Source organism: Mchenga conophoros, linkage group LG9 (genome assembly GCF_057382185.1).
Source record: "Mchenga conophoros isolate Kocher_MC1m ecotype Shallow Benthic linkage group LG9, M_conophoros_male_GT1.1, whole genome shotgun sequence".
NCBI classification, from domain to species: Eukaryota; Metazoa; Chordata; class Actinopteri; order Cichliformes; family Cichlidae; genus Mchenga; species Mchenga conophoros.
In genome coordinates this window covers 35,884,848-35,902,748 of record NC_140534.1, presented here as the reverse complement: position 1 = coordinate 35,902,748, position 17,901 = coordinate 35,884,848, and the positions used below count along the sequence as shown (strand labels likewise).

The 17,901-nt window shown below is 45.6% G+C and overlaps 2 protein-coding genes across 4 annotated transcripts; one reads left to right on the top strand and one right to left on the bottom strand.

Annotated features, from left to right (window-relative positions):
• The first annotated feature begins 3,565 nt into the window (after nucleotides 1-3,565).
• Nucleotides 3,566-8,606, top strand: LOC146567811 (uncharacterized). The gene is made up of 5 exons (XM_085285874.1): nucleotides 3,566-3,672; nucleotides 5,958-6,049; nucleotides 6,463-6,570; nucleotides 7,502-7,649; nucleotides 7,830-8,606. Exons 1-5 carry the CDS (start codon nucleotides 3,566-3,568, stop codon nucleotides 8,272-8,274), a joined length of 900 nt encoding a protein of 299 aa, XP_085142000.1. The 3' UTR covers nucleotides 8,275-8,606.
• A 268-nt stretch (nucleotides 8,607-8,874) lies between these two features.
• On the bottom strand, nucleotides 8,875-17,825 carry xylb (xylulokinase homolog (H. influenzae)). 3 transcript variants are annotated; one of them, XM_085285737.1, is made up of 19 exons: nucleotides 17,671-17,825; nucleotides 16,756-16,838; nucleotides 16,532-16,601; nucleotides 16,318-16,398; nucleotides 15,480-15,566; nucleotides 15,261-15,389; nucleotides 15,122-15,187; nucleotides 14,968-15,040; nucleotides 14,769-14,887; nucleotides 13,523-13,604; nucleotides 12,877-12,917; nucleotides 12,658-12,773; nucleotides 12,351-12,466; nucleotides 12,163-12,236; nucleotides 11,976-12,072; nucleotides 11,712-11,770; nucleotides 11,484-11,571; nucleotides 10,673-10,767; nucleotides 8,875-9,507 (listed from the first exon to the last, which is right to left on the bottom strand). In XM_085285737.1, exons 1-19 carry the CDS (start codon nucleotides 17,725-17,727, stop codon nucleotides 9,439-9,441), a joined length of 1,602 nt encoding a protein of 533 aa, XP_085141863.1. In that variant the 5' UTR covers nucleotides 17,728-17,825; the 3' UTR covers nucleotides 8,875-9,438. The 3 variants fall into 3 exon arrangements, with proteins under 3 accessions (XP_085141863.1, XP_085141861.1, XP_085141862.1); XM_085285735.1 differs by having other exon boundaries at nucleotides 15,261-15,566; XM_085285736.1 differs by having other exon boundaries at nucleotides 11,976-12,236.
• Nucleotides 17,826-17,901: the final 76 nt, after the last annotated feature.

Genomic DNA, 17,901 nt, shown 5'->3' with positions numbered 1-17,901 from the left:
CTCTGAACAGTGTCTGGGAGGCTGTGGTTGCTGCTGCACGCAATGTTGATGGTGAACAGATCAAAACACTGACAGAATCCATGGATGGCAGGCTTTTGAGTGTCCTTGCAGAGAAAGGTGGCTATATTGGTCGCTGATTTGTTTTTGTTTTGTTTTTGAATGTCAGAAATGTATATTTGTGAATGTGGAGATGTTATATTGGTTTCACAGGTGAAAATAAATAATTGAAATGGGTATATATTTGTTTTTTGTTAAGTTGCCTAATAATTCTGCACAGTAATAGTCACCTGCACACACAGATATCCCCCTAAAACAGCTAAAACTAAAAACAAACTAAAAACTACTTCCAAAAACATTCAGCTTTGATATTAATGAGTTTTTTGGGTTCATTGAGAACATGGTTGTTGTTCAATAATAACATTATTCCTCAAAAATACAACTTGCCTAATAATTCTGCACTCCCTGTATAGTAGCATACCAACTCTTTGTCCTCATAAAGACGTCTAAACAGGAACACACACACACATACACACACACACACACACACACACACACACACACAAACAGGTTTGTCAGGTTCCTCGGCTCGTTCTCTGTGTTCAGTCCATTGAAGGTGATTATTGAGCCAATCACAGCTAGAGAGCTCACTGTGACTCTTCTTCTTCCCTCTACAGTCACACAAACACACTCAGAGACTCTGACAGCAAAACTACAACAACGTGGTGTTAACACTCACCTGCCTCAGCTCCACCGTCCTCCTGCTGCTCTGAAGAAGGCTCAGCTGTTTCTCTTCCTGTTCTCACCTGCTCGGGTGGCTCCTCCCCTCTGCAGTTACAGGAAATCAGGTGTGTGTGTCTCTTGTTGAGACTCGTTCTTCCTGCTCTCTATCATCACATTGGGTGTTTCCAAATTCTTCTTTTGAGAATGTGAGGACAAACTTGAAAGAGAGACGCTGTGAGAGTGGACACATCCACACTGCTGCTGCATCTGTGCTCACCACGATGGCCTCCTTCAGAGAGATGGAGGACTCACTCTGTCTTCTGGCTGATGTACGTGTTCAGCTTTGAACAGCTGTCGTTCCAGCTGCTTTTACAGACTTTATATTTTCATGGACGTCTCATATACGAGCCCTTAAATCATTTTCATTATCACAGTCTACACTCTGCACCATGAGCTGGTCAAAGGGATTAATGTCACAAAGGTTGTAATTCATTTCATGTTTCATGTAAACTGCTGTGAGGTCACAGTGACACCAGCAGATGTAGCTACAGCCTCTCTGCCCCCCGAGGCTGACGGCGCTCTGTAAGCTCTTCATAGAAGTTTTGCTTCTTTTTTTTGGCTGTCAATCTTTAACGGCTTTGAATCTCAGTGACCTCCACCTCAAGGAGAATTTTACTCATCTTCCTCCTAATATTTCACAATAAAAGCTGTGCTCAGTGTTTTTGTGAACATGTTGCTTGTGGTGTGAGGCCGAGCGTCCCAGCAGGAAGCGCCTTTATGGCTGTTGTTTGGCTCCTGTGGGACTTTCTGAAAGAGTGAGAGTGAATTCCTGGAGTGCTGCAGTGTTTCTGACAGCAGACTGAGCTCAGACGTGTCTGCCACCGAACCCTCAGTGAAAACACACCAAATAAGACGTGAACTGAAGCAACGTGGCCTTCTGCTTTGTGCTCTGTACAATAATCATATTCATGCTATTTATTTCAGACAGTAACAGCTCAGCTTCCCCGTTCTCCCAAAAGAGGCTTAAACTGACGTCCTTGCTGTGACCCAGGCCGCAAAAAACAAGTTCCCCTCAGCTGTGGACTTTCTTGGAGCTCCAGAGATCCACCCAGCAAGGTTTCAATTCAATTCAATTTTATTTATATAAATCACAACAACAGTCGCCTCAAGTTGCTTTATATTGTAAGGTAAACCCCACAATAATACATACAGAGAAAAACCCAACAATCATATGACCCCCTATGAGGAAGCACTTCCTGTTAAAACTCCCTTTTAACAGGAAGAAACCTCCGGCAGAACCAGGCTCAGGGAGGGGCGGGGCCATCTGCTGTGATTGGTTGAGGTGAGAGAAGGAAGACAGGATAAAGACATGCTGTGGAAGAGAGACAGAGGTTAATAACAGATATGATTCAGTGCAGAGAGGTCTGTTAATACATAGAAATAAATGTACATCTTTCAGTTCCAATACACCTTAGCATCAGCAGAGTATGTCTAATACTTAAGTGCTGTAATAATATTAATCTTATTCACTGAATTGCTGTCGGTGTACTTCAATTTAACTCAAATTGTCTTAAAAGGCAAGAGCATTTTCAGGTTTACTGAAATAATATTTTTTCCTCCATGAAAAGCGTTCAGTGCAGCAGGATAGCGCATATAAAAAACACTCCGTTAAACGCACACCGCATCTCTTTTACTCTTGTTGCCAAATCGTGTTGAATGCGAGTGATCTGACCATCATAAGTCAGGGGGCCATTATCTTTAGCTGCAGGGAGGATCCTCATCTTGTCTACCGGATTATGCACCTTAATAATCATTGCATGAGGGTGGTTAGGTCTTGATAATCCAATGGACCGATGGGCTCTGTCCATTTTGATCTTCCCCTGTTTAGTTTGAAAACTCAGCAAAGTCGGTCGACAGCCTTCAAGGAACTTCACCGGTTCACGACCTTCAGTGTCCTGCATCATCTGGCCCGGCATTTGTAGCGGTTGGGCAGGTGGCTGCGGCGCCGGAGGAGCAGGCGGGTCGGGCTGGGGATGCGACATTGCGGCCCAGGTTTCGGCAACACTGTGACGTCGGACCCCAACACACGCACACAGACCGTGGGTGACAGCACACTTATTTTATTATGACTGTTCACTGTGGTTTAATGCAGGGACACAGACACTCCCGCTCAGTGGTCACTCCACTCCCTCTCCTCGACTGTCACTGAAACATAAAAGAGTCAGAGTCAGTCTCTCGTCCCAAACACCTGTTCAGCCCCGTCTCCGCGCCGCCCCTCCTCTGCAGCGGGCCAGAGACCACACCCCCGCCACACAGAGAAATCAAGATTGGGTTTTTAAGCACAGGCTGCACAACAGCATGTTTAAAACAGGCTACACAACACCTGATTTAAGACTGCAATTACAAATCGCTAAAATGTCACAACTGACAACCTTAAAAATCCTTTTTAAGAAATGTATTGGAACAACTTCATTTGGACAAGATGATGTCTTTATGCCAATACAAAGTTCTTCCACCTGATCAAACCACACAGGCTCAAACAGTAGAGCAGGTGGCGCCATCCTGAATCTGGTGTGAGGATCAAAGTGGACAAAGTGAAATGTGACAGAAAATAAAGCAGACATGAACGTGTACGAGAGCTCTAACGGTATAAATGTGACAGCTTGGAATAGTTCAGCTGTCTGACTCGTTTTTATTGCTCTATCTGAGAAGGGACAGAGTCTGAAATCTGACCTGAGATCAGAAATGGTCTCCTTTAAGTGCAGCTGAGGAACCTGAAGATCCTCCATGATGGTGGCGGGGGCGGAGCTGAGAGAGAGGACGTGAGGAAGAAGAAGTGAGCAGGATGAAGCAGTTCACTCGAGCACGTTTGATCGCGGTGCGTCTGAAGTCGTGGGAGAGCGTGGACGTCTCGTACAGAGCGGCCCTGATGGCGTCTGGTAGAGGTCAAAGGTCAGTTTGAGGACATCTGGAGCAGAACCTCCACACCTGAAGCACTATGATTCCTGAAGCCTCTAGCCGTCATGATACACTGAGACGTTTGAAGCCTCGCCAATGTCGTGCAAAGGGAGGTTTCCCCTGTCGGGAGTGCGCACTGGGCTGTCCAAATGCCGGACAAACAGCGTCCGTCATTCCTGATGTTTAGCCCACAAACACTTCCTGAAACTTTGGAGCTGTGAGCTCTTTATACAGTAAAGTTACAGAATCATCAGGAAAACGTCGTCGGTTTGTAACACGTGAGAACAGAACGTGTCTCATGTTCTCTGTGACCCACAAACTGAACGCTCATGTACCCACACTCGTCTTTCACCGTCTCACTAAAGTAAACCTCACCACTTCCACGTCGAGTTGGTTGGAAAGGAGGCGGAGCCAACTGCGATCCCGACGCAGGTGAAACACACTCTGTCGGGGATACCTGCCTCGGCACGACACCTGTCCAGGAAGTGTTGGAAGTCTTGGTGATAAAGAGTCAGGTTGTGTTTTACTGACTCTTATTCTGAAGGAGCCTGTCAGGAAGAGGACGCTTCCCCCATTCAGGTCACTTTCAGCAGCATCATTACAGATATTTGATGTTTGTTATATTTTGATGTCTTTTCTGTTAATCCAAAGTAAAGTGTTTGTTGTGTGCTGAGGATTGAGCAGCGATGGTCAAATGAAGCTTTCTGAGGCTTGTATTGAAGAAGCTTTTCAGCACAGGCCTCTTTGGTGACATCTGGTGGCCAAAAACATGAAGCGCAGTTGAATCTGCTTAATGTAAAGTGCTTCATCGTGATTGGCCGCTCTACAGAGCTTCTGTTTCATATCGGGCTGATGTGGAGCTTTGAACATGTGTTTGTGGGGCTGAAAAAATGATGTTGAGTCTGTTTCAATAATAAATCATTTAGATGAACAAACCTCCCTGGTTTAAACCGTGCTGTGTTCTCCTTTTGCTTGGACTTCTTGATGTTTTTAGTAATAAACAAATACAACATATATAACAATGCACAAAACAATTATATAAAGGCTGTGAGTGTGCTGTGAGGTCCCTGCCGCCATATGATTATGTAATTAACCAGTGGACGCGTACATTTATAGATAACATGCTATAGAAGAGCGCATCCTCTCTTCAGCACAAACACTGACAGACTCAAGAACAGTTTGTTTCTACAAGGCATTCTATTCTATTCTATTCTATTCTATTCAAACAGATAAAATCATCTGTCTGTACTGCCAGTCTTTCACCAGCAGGGCGTGTGTGCACATGAAGCCCTGAGAAATGAACCTTTTTGGGAACCATCAGGCTGGAAGGAGCTAAAACCCTGAAAACTGTGGCGAGTTGATCAGAGTACTATAGTAGACCTCCTACTGTCCACACAGAGGGATCTTCCACTAATGCTGACACTTGACTGGTCAGTAGGCGGTGACGTCATACTTATTGATCTCCAGTCTGGAGGTGAGAAGCTATAACCTGATCTTCATAATATTGTAAGAAGTTACCGTGACGATTTTCCCTGGATAACATCAAATCCAGGATGGTAGTTCACTCTCTGCTCGCTCCATCCAACAATCATCAGACATGCATATCTCAGGGGAACCATCACTCATTAGTTTCACGCACATATGAGCCGCACACCATGCATCACCTCCAAGTCACACACAAATCTGTGATGATCACTGATCTGAATGTTTAGAGTCAGAGAGAAACAAGAACGATGTGTCTTCTCTTCATCAGCACAAACAAATGAAACATGATGGAGGAAGCTGGCTGCAGAGGGGCTGTGAACATGTTTCTTTGGACATGTTGGACGTGGTAACATGGAGTATGTGGGGACTGAATCCACGGAGATGTTTTTAGTGGGAGGGGTTCTTTTCTGTTTGGAGGACATCAGCTGCCTCCTCTGGAGGACAACCAAACCAAACAATGTTCACTTAGAGCTTTCAAACATGTGACTGTGGTGATCATGTGACCCACAGCCTCACAGTGTGTGATGTCATCCTGCCTCACTTCAAAAGATCAAACAGGCTGATACGACTGTGTGTGTGTGTGTGTGTGTGTGTGTGTGTGTGTGTGTGTGTGTGTGTGTGTGACAGTATCACAGCACTAACACGTCTTTCTCTTCTCACTCGACTTCTCTGCAGCTTTAACCTCATTTGAAGGATTCCAGCAGCAGGTTTGGATGTGTCGGAGTTTCCAGACGGCCTTTAAACGCATCATGATGTAAGCGGCTGCACTGACGGGGAATAAAACACCTGAGCAGGTGTGCTGCTGCTGCTGCTGCCAACAGGATGTCCTGCTGCTCCGGCTGCTGCGTGAGTCCCAGCGAGGAGCTGCTGGACGCTAAAACTCAAAGTCATGACCGCAGCAGCTGATTTATTCTCCATTACTCATTTATATTAATTTATAACAGGGACCCTGAACACATCACACATTCATTCATTCCCACTATGATTCATAACAGCTTCATTTACACTGAATGACACCATATTCGAATTTCCCAGAGGAACCCACCCGAGGGATTAATAAAGTTCTATCTTATCTTATCTTATATGACAGCTTTATCTATCAGATTATATAGAAAATGATTTCTATTCATGTTTCTATTATTAAATCTAATCTGATAATCAGGTCAGATTCTGCTTTTCACATTAAGAGACTTTTATCAGGTCAAATGTAAATAAAAAGAAGTGAGGAGGTTTCAGGTTTCAGGCTGGGTGTGCCTGGGTCAAAGGTCACTGTGTGTCCTCTCCTGCTGCAGGGATCAGGAAGAAGGAAGAGGAGGAGGAAGATGGACGCGTCTGTGCTCAGAGAAGAGTATCGGAGCTCCAGAGAGAGGAGGAGGAGGCACACTCAGGTGCTGCTGTTCAGGACAGGTGAGAGGAAACGCCGTCTGATCCACTTCCTGTTTGACTTTGGACAAAATCTTTAAACTCAGTGAAAATCCATCTGTCAGGTTAACTGATAGAAATGAGACTTGTTCCTTCACAATAAAAGCATGTCAGACACGCAGAGACTGTGCTGGATCCTTTGTGAACGTGTTTTAATCACTTATTTCAGTAAAAGTAGCAGTACTACAAAGTAAAAGTACTATAAAGTAAAAGTACTCTGTTAACACCATTTTCCTGATGTGAGAAACACAAACTTGCTTCTACTGTTGTGGTAAAATATGAGCTTTTATTTTGAAGGTGAAACTTCCTGCTGTTGCTCTGGCTGATGTGACTGTTGGAGGTTTTTCTTCTTTCTAAAGTGAACTCACAGGATCTGATGGCTGTGTTTTTATTTTCATCATATTCAGTTTCTGTTTCTAACAGGTGAGTCTCAGGTGAGTCTCAGGTGAGCCTCAGGTGAGTCTCAGGTGAGTCAGTGGGGCCACAAGTCGAGTGCAGGAGCTGCAGTTTGGAGCCGGTTGAGCCTTTGCTTTACTGCAGTCAGACTGCAGAGGGCGCTGTGTCTCTGAACTTTACCTGCTGCTCACCTGGATGAAATCACCTGAGAGCTGAAATCTGCTGAGTGCCGCCTTTCATGAGTTCAGGTGTTTCTTATTAAAGCAGCACAAACAGAAACACTGATCAGTGATCAATAATTTGAAAGGAAGAATCTTTAATAACTGAGTGTTCAGAGTCAAACATGTTTCACAGACAAATATTCACATCTGAGCGTCACAGATTAGAAACCATTCATCCTCTTTCAGATTATTACTTCCTGTCAGCTGATCCTTTGGGTCCTGGTCTCTCTCTGATGATTGGACGCTCGTGTTGGCTGTGGGCAGGTCAGGATTCCTCACGTTCTGATTTCCGTCTTTAGTCTCGGAGGAGCTGTCCGAGGCCGTCGCCATCGTCCCTGCCCCTCAGGGTCTGACGTTACCATGGCCACCACCCGTGATCTTTGACCCCGATCCCTGGCACGTCCACCTGGACCTGCACCGGCGCTCTTGCCCAGAGACACCCAGCAGGTGAGTTCCTCTCTGTCAGAGCTCCAGCACAGCAGGAGGTCTTCATCATGTCCGCCTGAGAGGTCTTCATCCCTGCTGGGAGGAACCCGCCTGCACATGGAAGGAGGTTCAGTGTTATCACGCCTCCTCACAGCTGTCCTCACAGTTTGCTCTCTCTGATGCTGTTGTTTTCCTCTGCAGACGCTCCGGCTCGTCCTCCTCGGAGGTCGGCGGCTCGCAGCACAAGTCCAGATACAGGAGACTCTCGGCTCCTCCGAGCAGCTCCTCAGAAACGCCTCCCTGCTGCTCCTTAAGCGCCACACGAGAAGAGGAAGATCCAGACCCTCCATCCTTCAGAGGCTCCAGGGGGGACCTGGCGTTTCCGGACTACTCTCTGGGCTTGACGGAAAGCTCCACCCCTATCACCACCAGCCTGCAACAGGACCAGCAGGAGAACCGGTCTACACAGAAGGAGACCAGTAACAGCGTCCTGGAGGGGAGGAGCTCCAGGACGCTCAGGTTTACCAGGCAGCAGAGCGTGGGGGGGGCATCCTCACACTCCCAGGTCTACTACCCGTTCCCCAGCAGGAAGACGCCGAGGATCTCTGAGGCCGCCAAGAGGCTGGGGATGTACTCGAGTATCTGAGGAGGACCGGGTTCAGCAGCAGGTCGTACACGTGGAGCCTCAAAGGGATCAATACGCGATCGATCGATACATGAACCAATTTTGTGAGTTTTTAAAGAGCAAAAGTTTGATGGTCCATCCTTCTCTGAGCTTCACAGAGGAGCTCTCATCATCATCATCATCACCTGTGACGTCTCGCTGGTTATAAAGAGTTCTTCATGTTAGCGGCTCGGTCGTACATGAAGGTTCAACAGCATCATTTGAATCTGTCAGCAGACCTTCAGCTCTGCTATTATTCTGCATCGAAACGTGTTTCTGGATGAACGAATCTTATGGAAATGTAGAAAAATAAAAACGTCTCAACATGAAAACTGAGAAAATTACAATAAACGCTTAAAAATAGAATTTTTTCTTAATTTCGCTTTAAAAATAGTTTTTACTTCTAATCATAATTTTCTTTTGTATCACGTACTCTTTTAAATTTTATTTATTCTATAATATAATTTCACACATTGTTTACTTGATTTTGAATTGATTTGTATTTTATTATGTACACTTTTAATATTTTTGATCAAATTTTGCTGTTTTATTTTTTCCAGCAAGAGAAACCAAACACGTTCATGAGCTTGTTCACTTTATTTCACTAAAAATTACACATGAATAACTAATGCTACCTGGATCCAGGTGATGAAGCAGTGGGAGGGGCTTCAGTCAGAAACGTCACAGACATGTCAGGCCTGTCACGAGTGAAAAGAAGACTGAAAAACTTTGGGATGTTAAACTTTGCTCTGCAGGACCCTGCTGGCACTAACGTGGACGTTCTTCAGCCGATCGCTCTCATCTCAGATTTTTGGAGCTTTAAATGCGACACAGTCACGGCTCGCAGGCTGTTTCATCATTTTAGCTTCTTTTCTCTTTCACTGCTGGTGGACTGAGCAAATCTGCTCGCCCATATAAAATCACACGATGCTGTGTTAATGCTATCCTCCAATCAGGCTTTGACATGATGATGATGTCGTTGATCCAATCAGGCTGAAGTCGAAGCGAGCAGCCCATCTTCAGGTGGCTGAGGGTTCCTGTGATGACTCTGATCTTCTTTCAGGTAAACAGGTGTAAAAGTCAAACTCAAAGCTGGCTTCAGTAGAAAATGGCGGTTGCGGGATTTCACTGATGGCGGTTTGAGGCTCAGCTGTGGCTCTTCTGCACAACTCTCTCCTCCAATTGCGCGTAGCGCTTCAGCAGCTCGTCGTACACCTGAAACAAAACAGAGGAAGAAATCCTGAGCTCACCTCTGCTTCCTGACCTGACAGAGAGGGCGGGGCTATATCTGAGACATCACAGACACTTTTCAAACACGCTGCATGTCTGCACCTTAATCTCAGCGCTTAGAGGCCATCTTGGAAACACTTGTGGGAGGCTGTGTCAGGTGTGATGAGTCCGTGTGTGTCAGTGAGTGAGTTTAATGAGTGTTCACAGGTTTGTTTGATGGAAACTGACTTACAGGAAAGTGGAGGAACTCTGAACGGGACAAGAGCCTGCACTGCAAAAACTCAAAATCTTGTACCAACCTTGTGATCTTGAACCAAGTGTATTTGTCTTATTTCTAGTCAAAATAATCTCATCACATTTAAAATGAGACACAATCAGCTACTGAGTAACATTTCAGTAAGATTTAGAAAACATGTTTTTAGAAAGGGCATCTTGAAACTACATCATTTTCACTACATCATTTTCACTTGTTCCACTGGCAGATTTTTTTCACTTAATACAAATTTTTTTGCTTGGAATAAGTGAAAAAGTCTGCCAATCAGCTACTCAGTGCCTGATTGTGTCTTATTTTTAGTGTGATGAGATTATTTTGATTAGAAATAAGACAAATGTCCTTGGTAAGACTTTGAGTTTGTTCAGTGTGTTCTTTGGACTCATCTGCTCCAGCGTCCTGCAGGTTGTTTTAGACCTGATTCCTACAGCGACACAGAGCTCAAACACACTGCAGCTGAAGAAAATAGCAGCAAACAGAAAAATGCTGCAGAAGCTCACAGAGACCAACACGGGGGTTTCATTAAGGTGACGGACCAGCTGCAGCAGTGACAGGAAGTAGAACATGTGAAGGACTGAGACGTGTTTAAAAGAAGCGGAGGATTCATCACCATGCAGGTAACGCGTGTTTGAATCACATGACACATAAAATCCAGCAGGTATGTGTTTACGATTAGCTGTTTACTGTTAGTGTGTTACATGTGCAGCTGGTCCGTCACCTTAATGTGTCCCCAGAAACACTGGTGTTGGTCTCTGCTGGAGAGCAGAACGTGTTTCTGTGGTTATGAGGGCACGTTTCATGAAGCTCCTGCCTCAGAGACCTGCTGCACGGTTCAGCTTCAGAGGCCAGCAGCGCATCATCATACAGTGGCCGCCTCACCTCCTTCGCCTTCGGATGCGGGGTGGCGACCAGTCGTGGTTCTGGTGCTTTCTTCACCACATCAACGAAGGACGCTCCGGATTCTGCCACCAGGCCTGAAACCAAACATCGACCAATCAGAAGCTTCTTACAGCCATATTTCACAAACACCTGAAGCAGAATTCACTGATCTGCCTTTTTCCTGTTCTGATGTCAGACGGTCTCACTGCAGGCTGTGAATCAGTCATGTTTTTCTGTTTGTAGACATAGTTTCTCCCTTTTTCATGGACCTGAGTGTAATGTTTAATCAGAGCGGACTGACAAAGTAAAGAAATTGCCTGAGTTTAAGAACTTGGTCCAAATATTTTTATTCATGTGAAAGGAAATCAAAAAATATAGAACCCTGTTTCCATTTCCACAGACCAATGAGCAAAGTGTCACAGCCATCTCCATCAGGGCTGCCACCAGAGTACTGCAGGTCATCGGGCTGAGACCAAGTATACAGTCTGCATATATGCAGCTGAGCTGAGACTCCACAGACATCTCATGATACCATAGTATTGTGAATTAACATTTTCTGATTCGCTTTGTCAACATCTGCTTTATCCAATCACATAAAGTTCTCACGTCAGTTATTAACAGACTGCAAGTAACTGCCAACTAGACCACATTCAGTCTGCTAACAGCTGCTAACAGTCTGCTTCCTCTCCTTCTTTCCTTTCCTTTTATGTCCTCTCCTTCTCTTCTCTCTTCAAACTGAAACTCTCTCAGAGCTCAGAGACGAGGCAGTCTAGTGCGGGTTTTTCAAAATAAAAGCTGTGAACACACTGACCGTGCAGAGCTCTGTAGGCTGAACCCAAACAAGTGGAGTCGGACAGGTCGATGGTGTAGACCGGAGCGTTGAACACGTCAGACAGCACCTATGGAGGAGACCACAGGAAGTGACTCTTCTCCCTCTGAAACTCACAAAAATGCTGCTGCTTTGATGACATCATTATGGCTATGTCCATCTTTTACATACAGTCTATGCATGTGGGTGCTAATAAAGCCTCAGACAGACCTGCAGGATCTCTTTATTCGATGACGCTCCTCCCGTCGCCAGAACTCTGGTTCCTGGAACTGAAAACACAAAATGTCCTCCCAGCTGAGACTTAAAGGACATTCAAGGTTTATCTAAGGAGGACGACGGCTTTACCGTCACCTCAGTCACAGTTACAGCGCTCTGGCTCAGAATCAGAACCAGTGTAAAGACTGATCCACGAGTTTCCTCACACAGTAAAATCAAACAACAAATGGAAGCGTGTGAGGTCTGAGGAGGTCTTACTGATGGAGTATCCCAGTCTCTCAGCATGAAGCCGCCTGGACAGGAACTGACCCTCCACCACAGCCCGAACCTCCACCTGAGGACTCAGCGAGGACACCTGCAGGTGGGATACGTGAAACAGGTGGGACAGGTGTGTCACAGTCTGGGTGTTAATAGATGGAAACATAATAAATGTTGGTGCACAGACCTCACAGTCAGCAGAGTCAAAGCGATGAACACCAATCACAGGAGGCGTGATCTCCATAGTTTCAAAATAAAAGCCTGAAAACACACATCACAAGGAATCAGACAGAGGAGGCAAAGAAGGAAGGAAGGTAAGGAAAAAGAAAGGAACTGAAGCAAGGACAGGAAATGATGAGGTGAAATGAACCTCACCGATGTTTCCATGGTTTCCGAGCGGCGTGTCCCTCAAAGCTGCTGAGAAAAGTTCCCATGATGCTCCAGCACACTCGTTCCTGACGCGCTCCCTCGTCAGAGACCCGTTCTTGAAGCTGCTGATGACAAAACACCTGAAACACTGCAGCCTGTCTCTGGCTCCACCCCCTTTCCTAACCAACATGGCGGACGCATCGAGGAGTCTGGTTCCCTCTGACTTTCTTGACATCATTGAACCCTCACCTGACAGCTCACCTGTTTGTTTGTGTGTGTGTGTGTGTGTGTGTGTGTGTGTGTGTGTGTGTACCACAGCAGAGCCATGTACTCCTGCTGTTCCACCGGGTTACAGAAGACGTGACCCTCCAGAGCCGGACGAGGCTGCTGCAGCCACAGGAACACCGTGTCACTGGTCCCCAGACTCACCTGGACACACACACACACACACACACACACACACACACACACACACATTAACAGCCACAGTAACCCGACGTGATGACAGGAAGTGTGCCAGAGTCAGACTCACGGCGACGTCTCCGGGCTGCAGCCTCATTCCTGCCAGCGACGCTGAAACACAAACAGGTTTGATTCAAACGTTTTTCACGTTCAGTTTATTTGAATCACGTCTGTTTTAGCATTTTTTATTTTTATTTATTTATTGTTTTCAATTCATTATTTTTATATCACTTTATTAATTTTGTGTTTAATGATGTTATTTTATTCTATTTTGTTATTAATTTAATTTGTCATATTAGTAGAACTTTTATTTATGCTTATTTGTTTTACATGCTTTAGATTTCTCTTTAATTTCATGGTGAATCATAACCCACATGTTTAGTTAATTTTCACATTATTGTGGTTGTCATGCAGTGCTGATGTGGACCTGTGTGACTACAGGTTCACATCAGCACAAGTAACATGTTTACATGATCTCATTAAATGCTGGTTGTTAGTTTAACTTCATATTTATTCTATAACATATTTCAGCTGTTTTGTTGAAGCTTGTGTTTGTTGTCTCATTCAGGATAAATAAAGTTCATCTCATATGACCTCACTGAGATCAAGCTTTGCAGGATTCTTTCAAACAGGCCTGATGTTTGTGTTTAAACAGTCACACTTCATGATGTTGGGGAACAAATCTAATGATTAACCATCAATAATCTCACATGTACCTGGGTTGTCTCCAGTGAACGCCACCACACTGCAGCTCTCAGAGAAACCGTACCGATGCACAAAGTAGGAGGAGACGGGGCCCTGCAGACAGGCAGACCAGAATGTCACGGACCATCATGAGCACAAAAAAGCTCACAATCAGTGGAAACATTAACTTGTTATCCCTTTGATCCAGGTGATCGATAGATGGATTTTTTGTCTGCTTATTTTGTTGGTTTTTGTTTTTTGCCCTTTATCACCGTCCCTCTCCCCCGCTGTTTTTCTTTCCCCTCTTTCTTTCTCCCCTATTTAGCAAGTGAAAATAAAATCAAATAAACAATATGGAGGAGTTGTACTTACATCTTCTGCATTCAGCTTGTCCTCGGTCATGGTTTCCTTCCACTTATAGCTTTGCAAAAAGTTGCGTAAAAAGCACTTGCAGCAACAAAAACATAATATTCCAGAAACAGGCTTTGCCGATCCGATCAGCTGTTCGTAACACTTCCTACGTTACCCGCCCGAAACCGGAACTGATGTCGTTTTCGCGTAAAATTTATTTTTTTCCTTTAGGGCATTTACAAAGACATGCTGGTGTTTTTAAATTAATGTTTGAGTTCTGAATAGTTTCTGGGATGCAGAACTCAAAATGCACATGCTGGTTTCTTCAGAAATTTGCATTATAATATTTATTTTCATTTTTCCTGCAGTTTATAAAAGTTGGTGTATTTCAAAGATAAAACTTTGAAGACACTCAAAATAAATTTCCTGTGGCTGGAAACTATTTTGTGCAACTTTTTTGTATTTACAGTTTTGAGGGATAAGCCTCTGAAATTTCTGCAACTGGAAATATATGTTAAAAAAAACAAAAATGATTTTCAATTTGTTTGTAGTTTATTGCAATTTTTTGCAATTTATGTAATTACTATGAACTTAATGCACAAATATTATTAAAATTGGGGCTGTAATGGTTGTATTGATGTATAGCAACTTGAAATGCTCCCAAAGTGCCACTACAGCATGTAAAATATAAAGATGGTGGACTTGGCTCTGTGGTTTTCATGTGTATCCATATTCAGTGATATAGCTGGAAATTAACTACACATATAATTCTTCTCTGTTTCTCTTTTTTGACATATTTCTCAAATAACCTATTTTATCATATTTATAATAAAACTGTAAATTCTGTTTTTGCTGTGACACCTGAATACTTTTAGTGGCCCCCGTGTGGCCACCCCATGAAAATATTCTGGAGGCTCCCCTGCTTACCAGCACAGATGTGGAGGGCAGTGGAGCTCCCAGCAGCTGGTCCAGGTGAGGAGCGGTGGCCTGCAGGCAGATCTCAGACCAGTTTCTGGTCCTGATGTCCAGCAGATTCATCCCTGAGCCTGAACAATCGATCAGTGGGTTCATTGATTAGCTGATGGGTGCGAGACCCTCAGAGAGCGACGAGCCACACAAACCGTACCGTCGCTGTAGTCGATGGCAGCGTAACCACCGAGGAAGAGAGAGGCGGCAAAGCTGCTGACCAATGAGATCCTCTGAAACCAAAAACACACACGTTCATCAGGTGTGAGGAAACAGCTGGAGGTGGGACTGTGCAGGTGCAGTGACGCTCTCACCTCGGTGTCCTGGAACTCCTCCGCTCGGGACTGACGCAGCTTGGCGATCTGGTTTCCTGTGAAACGCTGCAAACACACGGACGCGTCCTTTAAAGCTCTTTAACACACACACACACACACAGATGTGGCACAGCTGGACCTCGTAGGCTCTGGATCCGGTGATCTCCGCCAGCCTCAGAGCGCCTCCTGCTGCTGCCTGCAGGTCCTCACACTGCTGAGTGCTGCTCGAGTCCATCCACACCGGACTGTCCGACACCGAGAAGCTGTCCTGAGGACGCAGCAGCACACCTGAGTCTGCATTTAACCACACACACACACACACACACACACACACACACACACACACACACACACACACCTGCAGCAGCTGGTGCAGGTCCTGGTCCGGGTCCAGATGTTTCAGAGTCTCAGACGCTCCTCTCCTCCAGAACACGCTGCCATGTTGCTGAGAGACAACACAAGTCAACCAGACTCCATTCACTTTTCTTCAAATTTTACAGGCTGGTTCCCGCCTCCTGCCAGGTGATGGCAGTGTGCTATATGATCAGAAGTATGTGGACACCCAGTGAGCAGCTCCCTCTGAGCTGCACATCACTCAGCAGCTTTGATTTCAGCAGGTAAATGTTTAGCGAGCACAAAAGTGCTTCAGGATTTACTCCGAGTCACACGTGCTGATGGGAAGTCGTGCAGTTAGTGTGACACGATGCTGTCATGTACACTGAAGCACTTCGTGAGGAAACTGACTCTGTCTCAGGAAACTTCCCACCACACTCCACTCATTCTTCTCCAGATTTTAGTGGAAATTTGTTTTTAGTGTTTGCTGCTAAAAACAGAAACAAGACTGAGTTCATAAAAACAGAAGGTTTAATATGACATCTGCGCTGTGATCAAAAGTATGCGGACACTCCTGGTTCTCCTGTGTTAAACAAGCTGTTCACTTTAAATTTGCACCTGAGAACATCAACATTTGAGTAAGTTCATACTGCACCAGGAGAACTTTGTACTGTGGATCAGCTGACAGCACAAACTGTCTGAACTTCCTGTTTCCCTCAGCACGAGTGGAGGCAGCACGGTAATAAGCACAGAGTCACACCTGTCCAGGTGTCCACATATTTCTGCTCATACTGCAGCACCCGTCCTGTTCATGCTTCACAAATTATTGGACATTTATGCCAAAGTCTAACTTTAACCATCACCTGACCGCTGCCTGACAGCGCTCTGACACGGGAGAAGTCAAGCCCCGCCCTCTTCATCTTGTCCAATAGCAGGTCCAGAGCCTGGAGGTGGGGAATAGCCAATCACAGAGACACAAACACAGGTCAGGCGTGAGCTGATGAACCTCAGCGTGAGTTAATAGTTTAACAGCTGTGTGTGTTACTGTGTGTGTGTGTTACTGTGTGTGTGTCTCACCTTGACCCACATGAGCACAGGTGAGGTGACAGTGAGTCTGTCAGTGTGGATATGAACTCCTCCCTGAGTCCTGAGAGCAACAAATACACCTGAACGGTCAGACTTTCAAAATAAGACAGTGGCTGGAATCCTTTCACAATAAAAGCCTGCCAGTCACCCTGACAGGTGTGAGTGTGACTCATGAAGCCTTCCAGCTGATGCTGTCAGGTTTATATGATCTATACCTGAATTCGGGCAGCTCGGCGTCAAACTGCACGCCGCTCTGATGAACCACACGCAGCTCTCCATCGATGACCACCGCCTTCAGCTTCAGGAAGACATGAAGAGGAGCAGAGTAAAGACAGAGCTGCTGATTGGACAGGAAACCTGGGTTTAAAGTGCAGTGGAGGGGGCGCTGATGTCACATGTTAGGAGGAAATGTTTCAGACTGTTTCAGGAAACCACGGACGAACCTTCATCTGAACCGTTGAAGCTCCGCAGGACTTTTACTTTGAAGGGACTGTTCCTGTTTCATTGTTTCATGAAGTTGAGCTGATGAAAGTTTTAGTGGTTGTAAAGAAAAAGAATGATTTATATAAGCGATGAATGAAGTGAAGAAGAGGATGGTGCAGCTGGAGGTGCTCGCTGTCTTTATACAACTAGGATCTGATAATTGTTGTACTTCCTGCTGCTGTCTCGGACACATCCGTGTGAAAACTGACATTTTTACTGTCACAGATAAATGAAGGAAAATGACGTCATCCTGTTCACAGAGACGCTGACAGGTTATCGGCCACGTCACTGACGGCAGCTTAAACACCTGAAATAGCATCTTAGGCTTTATGAGCTCAGATTCACTGATCAGCTTCATTTCCTCTTATTGATTATTGGAAACGTACCGGACGTCAGCAGCTCTGTGACAGCTTCTGACGTCATCGACCTGTTTCAATCTGCGAGTGCACGCGGGTCAAAACCTATCCGATCAGCTGGACTCCGTACTCGAGTACGGAGTCCAGCTGAGACAACAAATCAAACCTTCCGCCGTCTCCACGTTCTGCGCCTGCGCACTAAAGTCCGTTATTTTACTGCTACGTGCACGTGGACAGCATGTCACAGCAGACTCCGCGCAGGTGAAGGAGGGACAGGTGAGGTGCTGTTACCTGCTGCGTGCTCAAGTCAAGGCCCAGGTAGAGAGGAGCGCGCGGAGCGGAGGCCATGAGCGCGAGGAACCACACAGGAGGAGGAGGGGTCCAACGCTTAGTGACACAGCCCACAGGCTCCTCCTCCTCCTCAGCGCAGACTCCGTGTTCGTGCTTTTAAAGGGACAGTTCACCCAAACCCTTTAGTTCACGTCACAGACCGACATGGTTCAACGTGGCTCAGCCAATAGA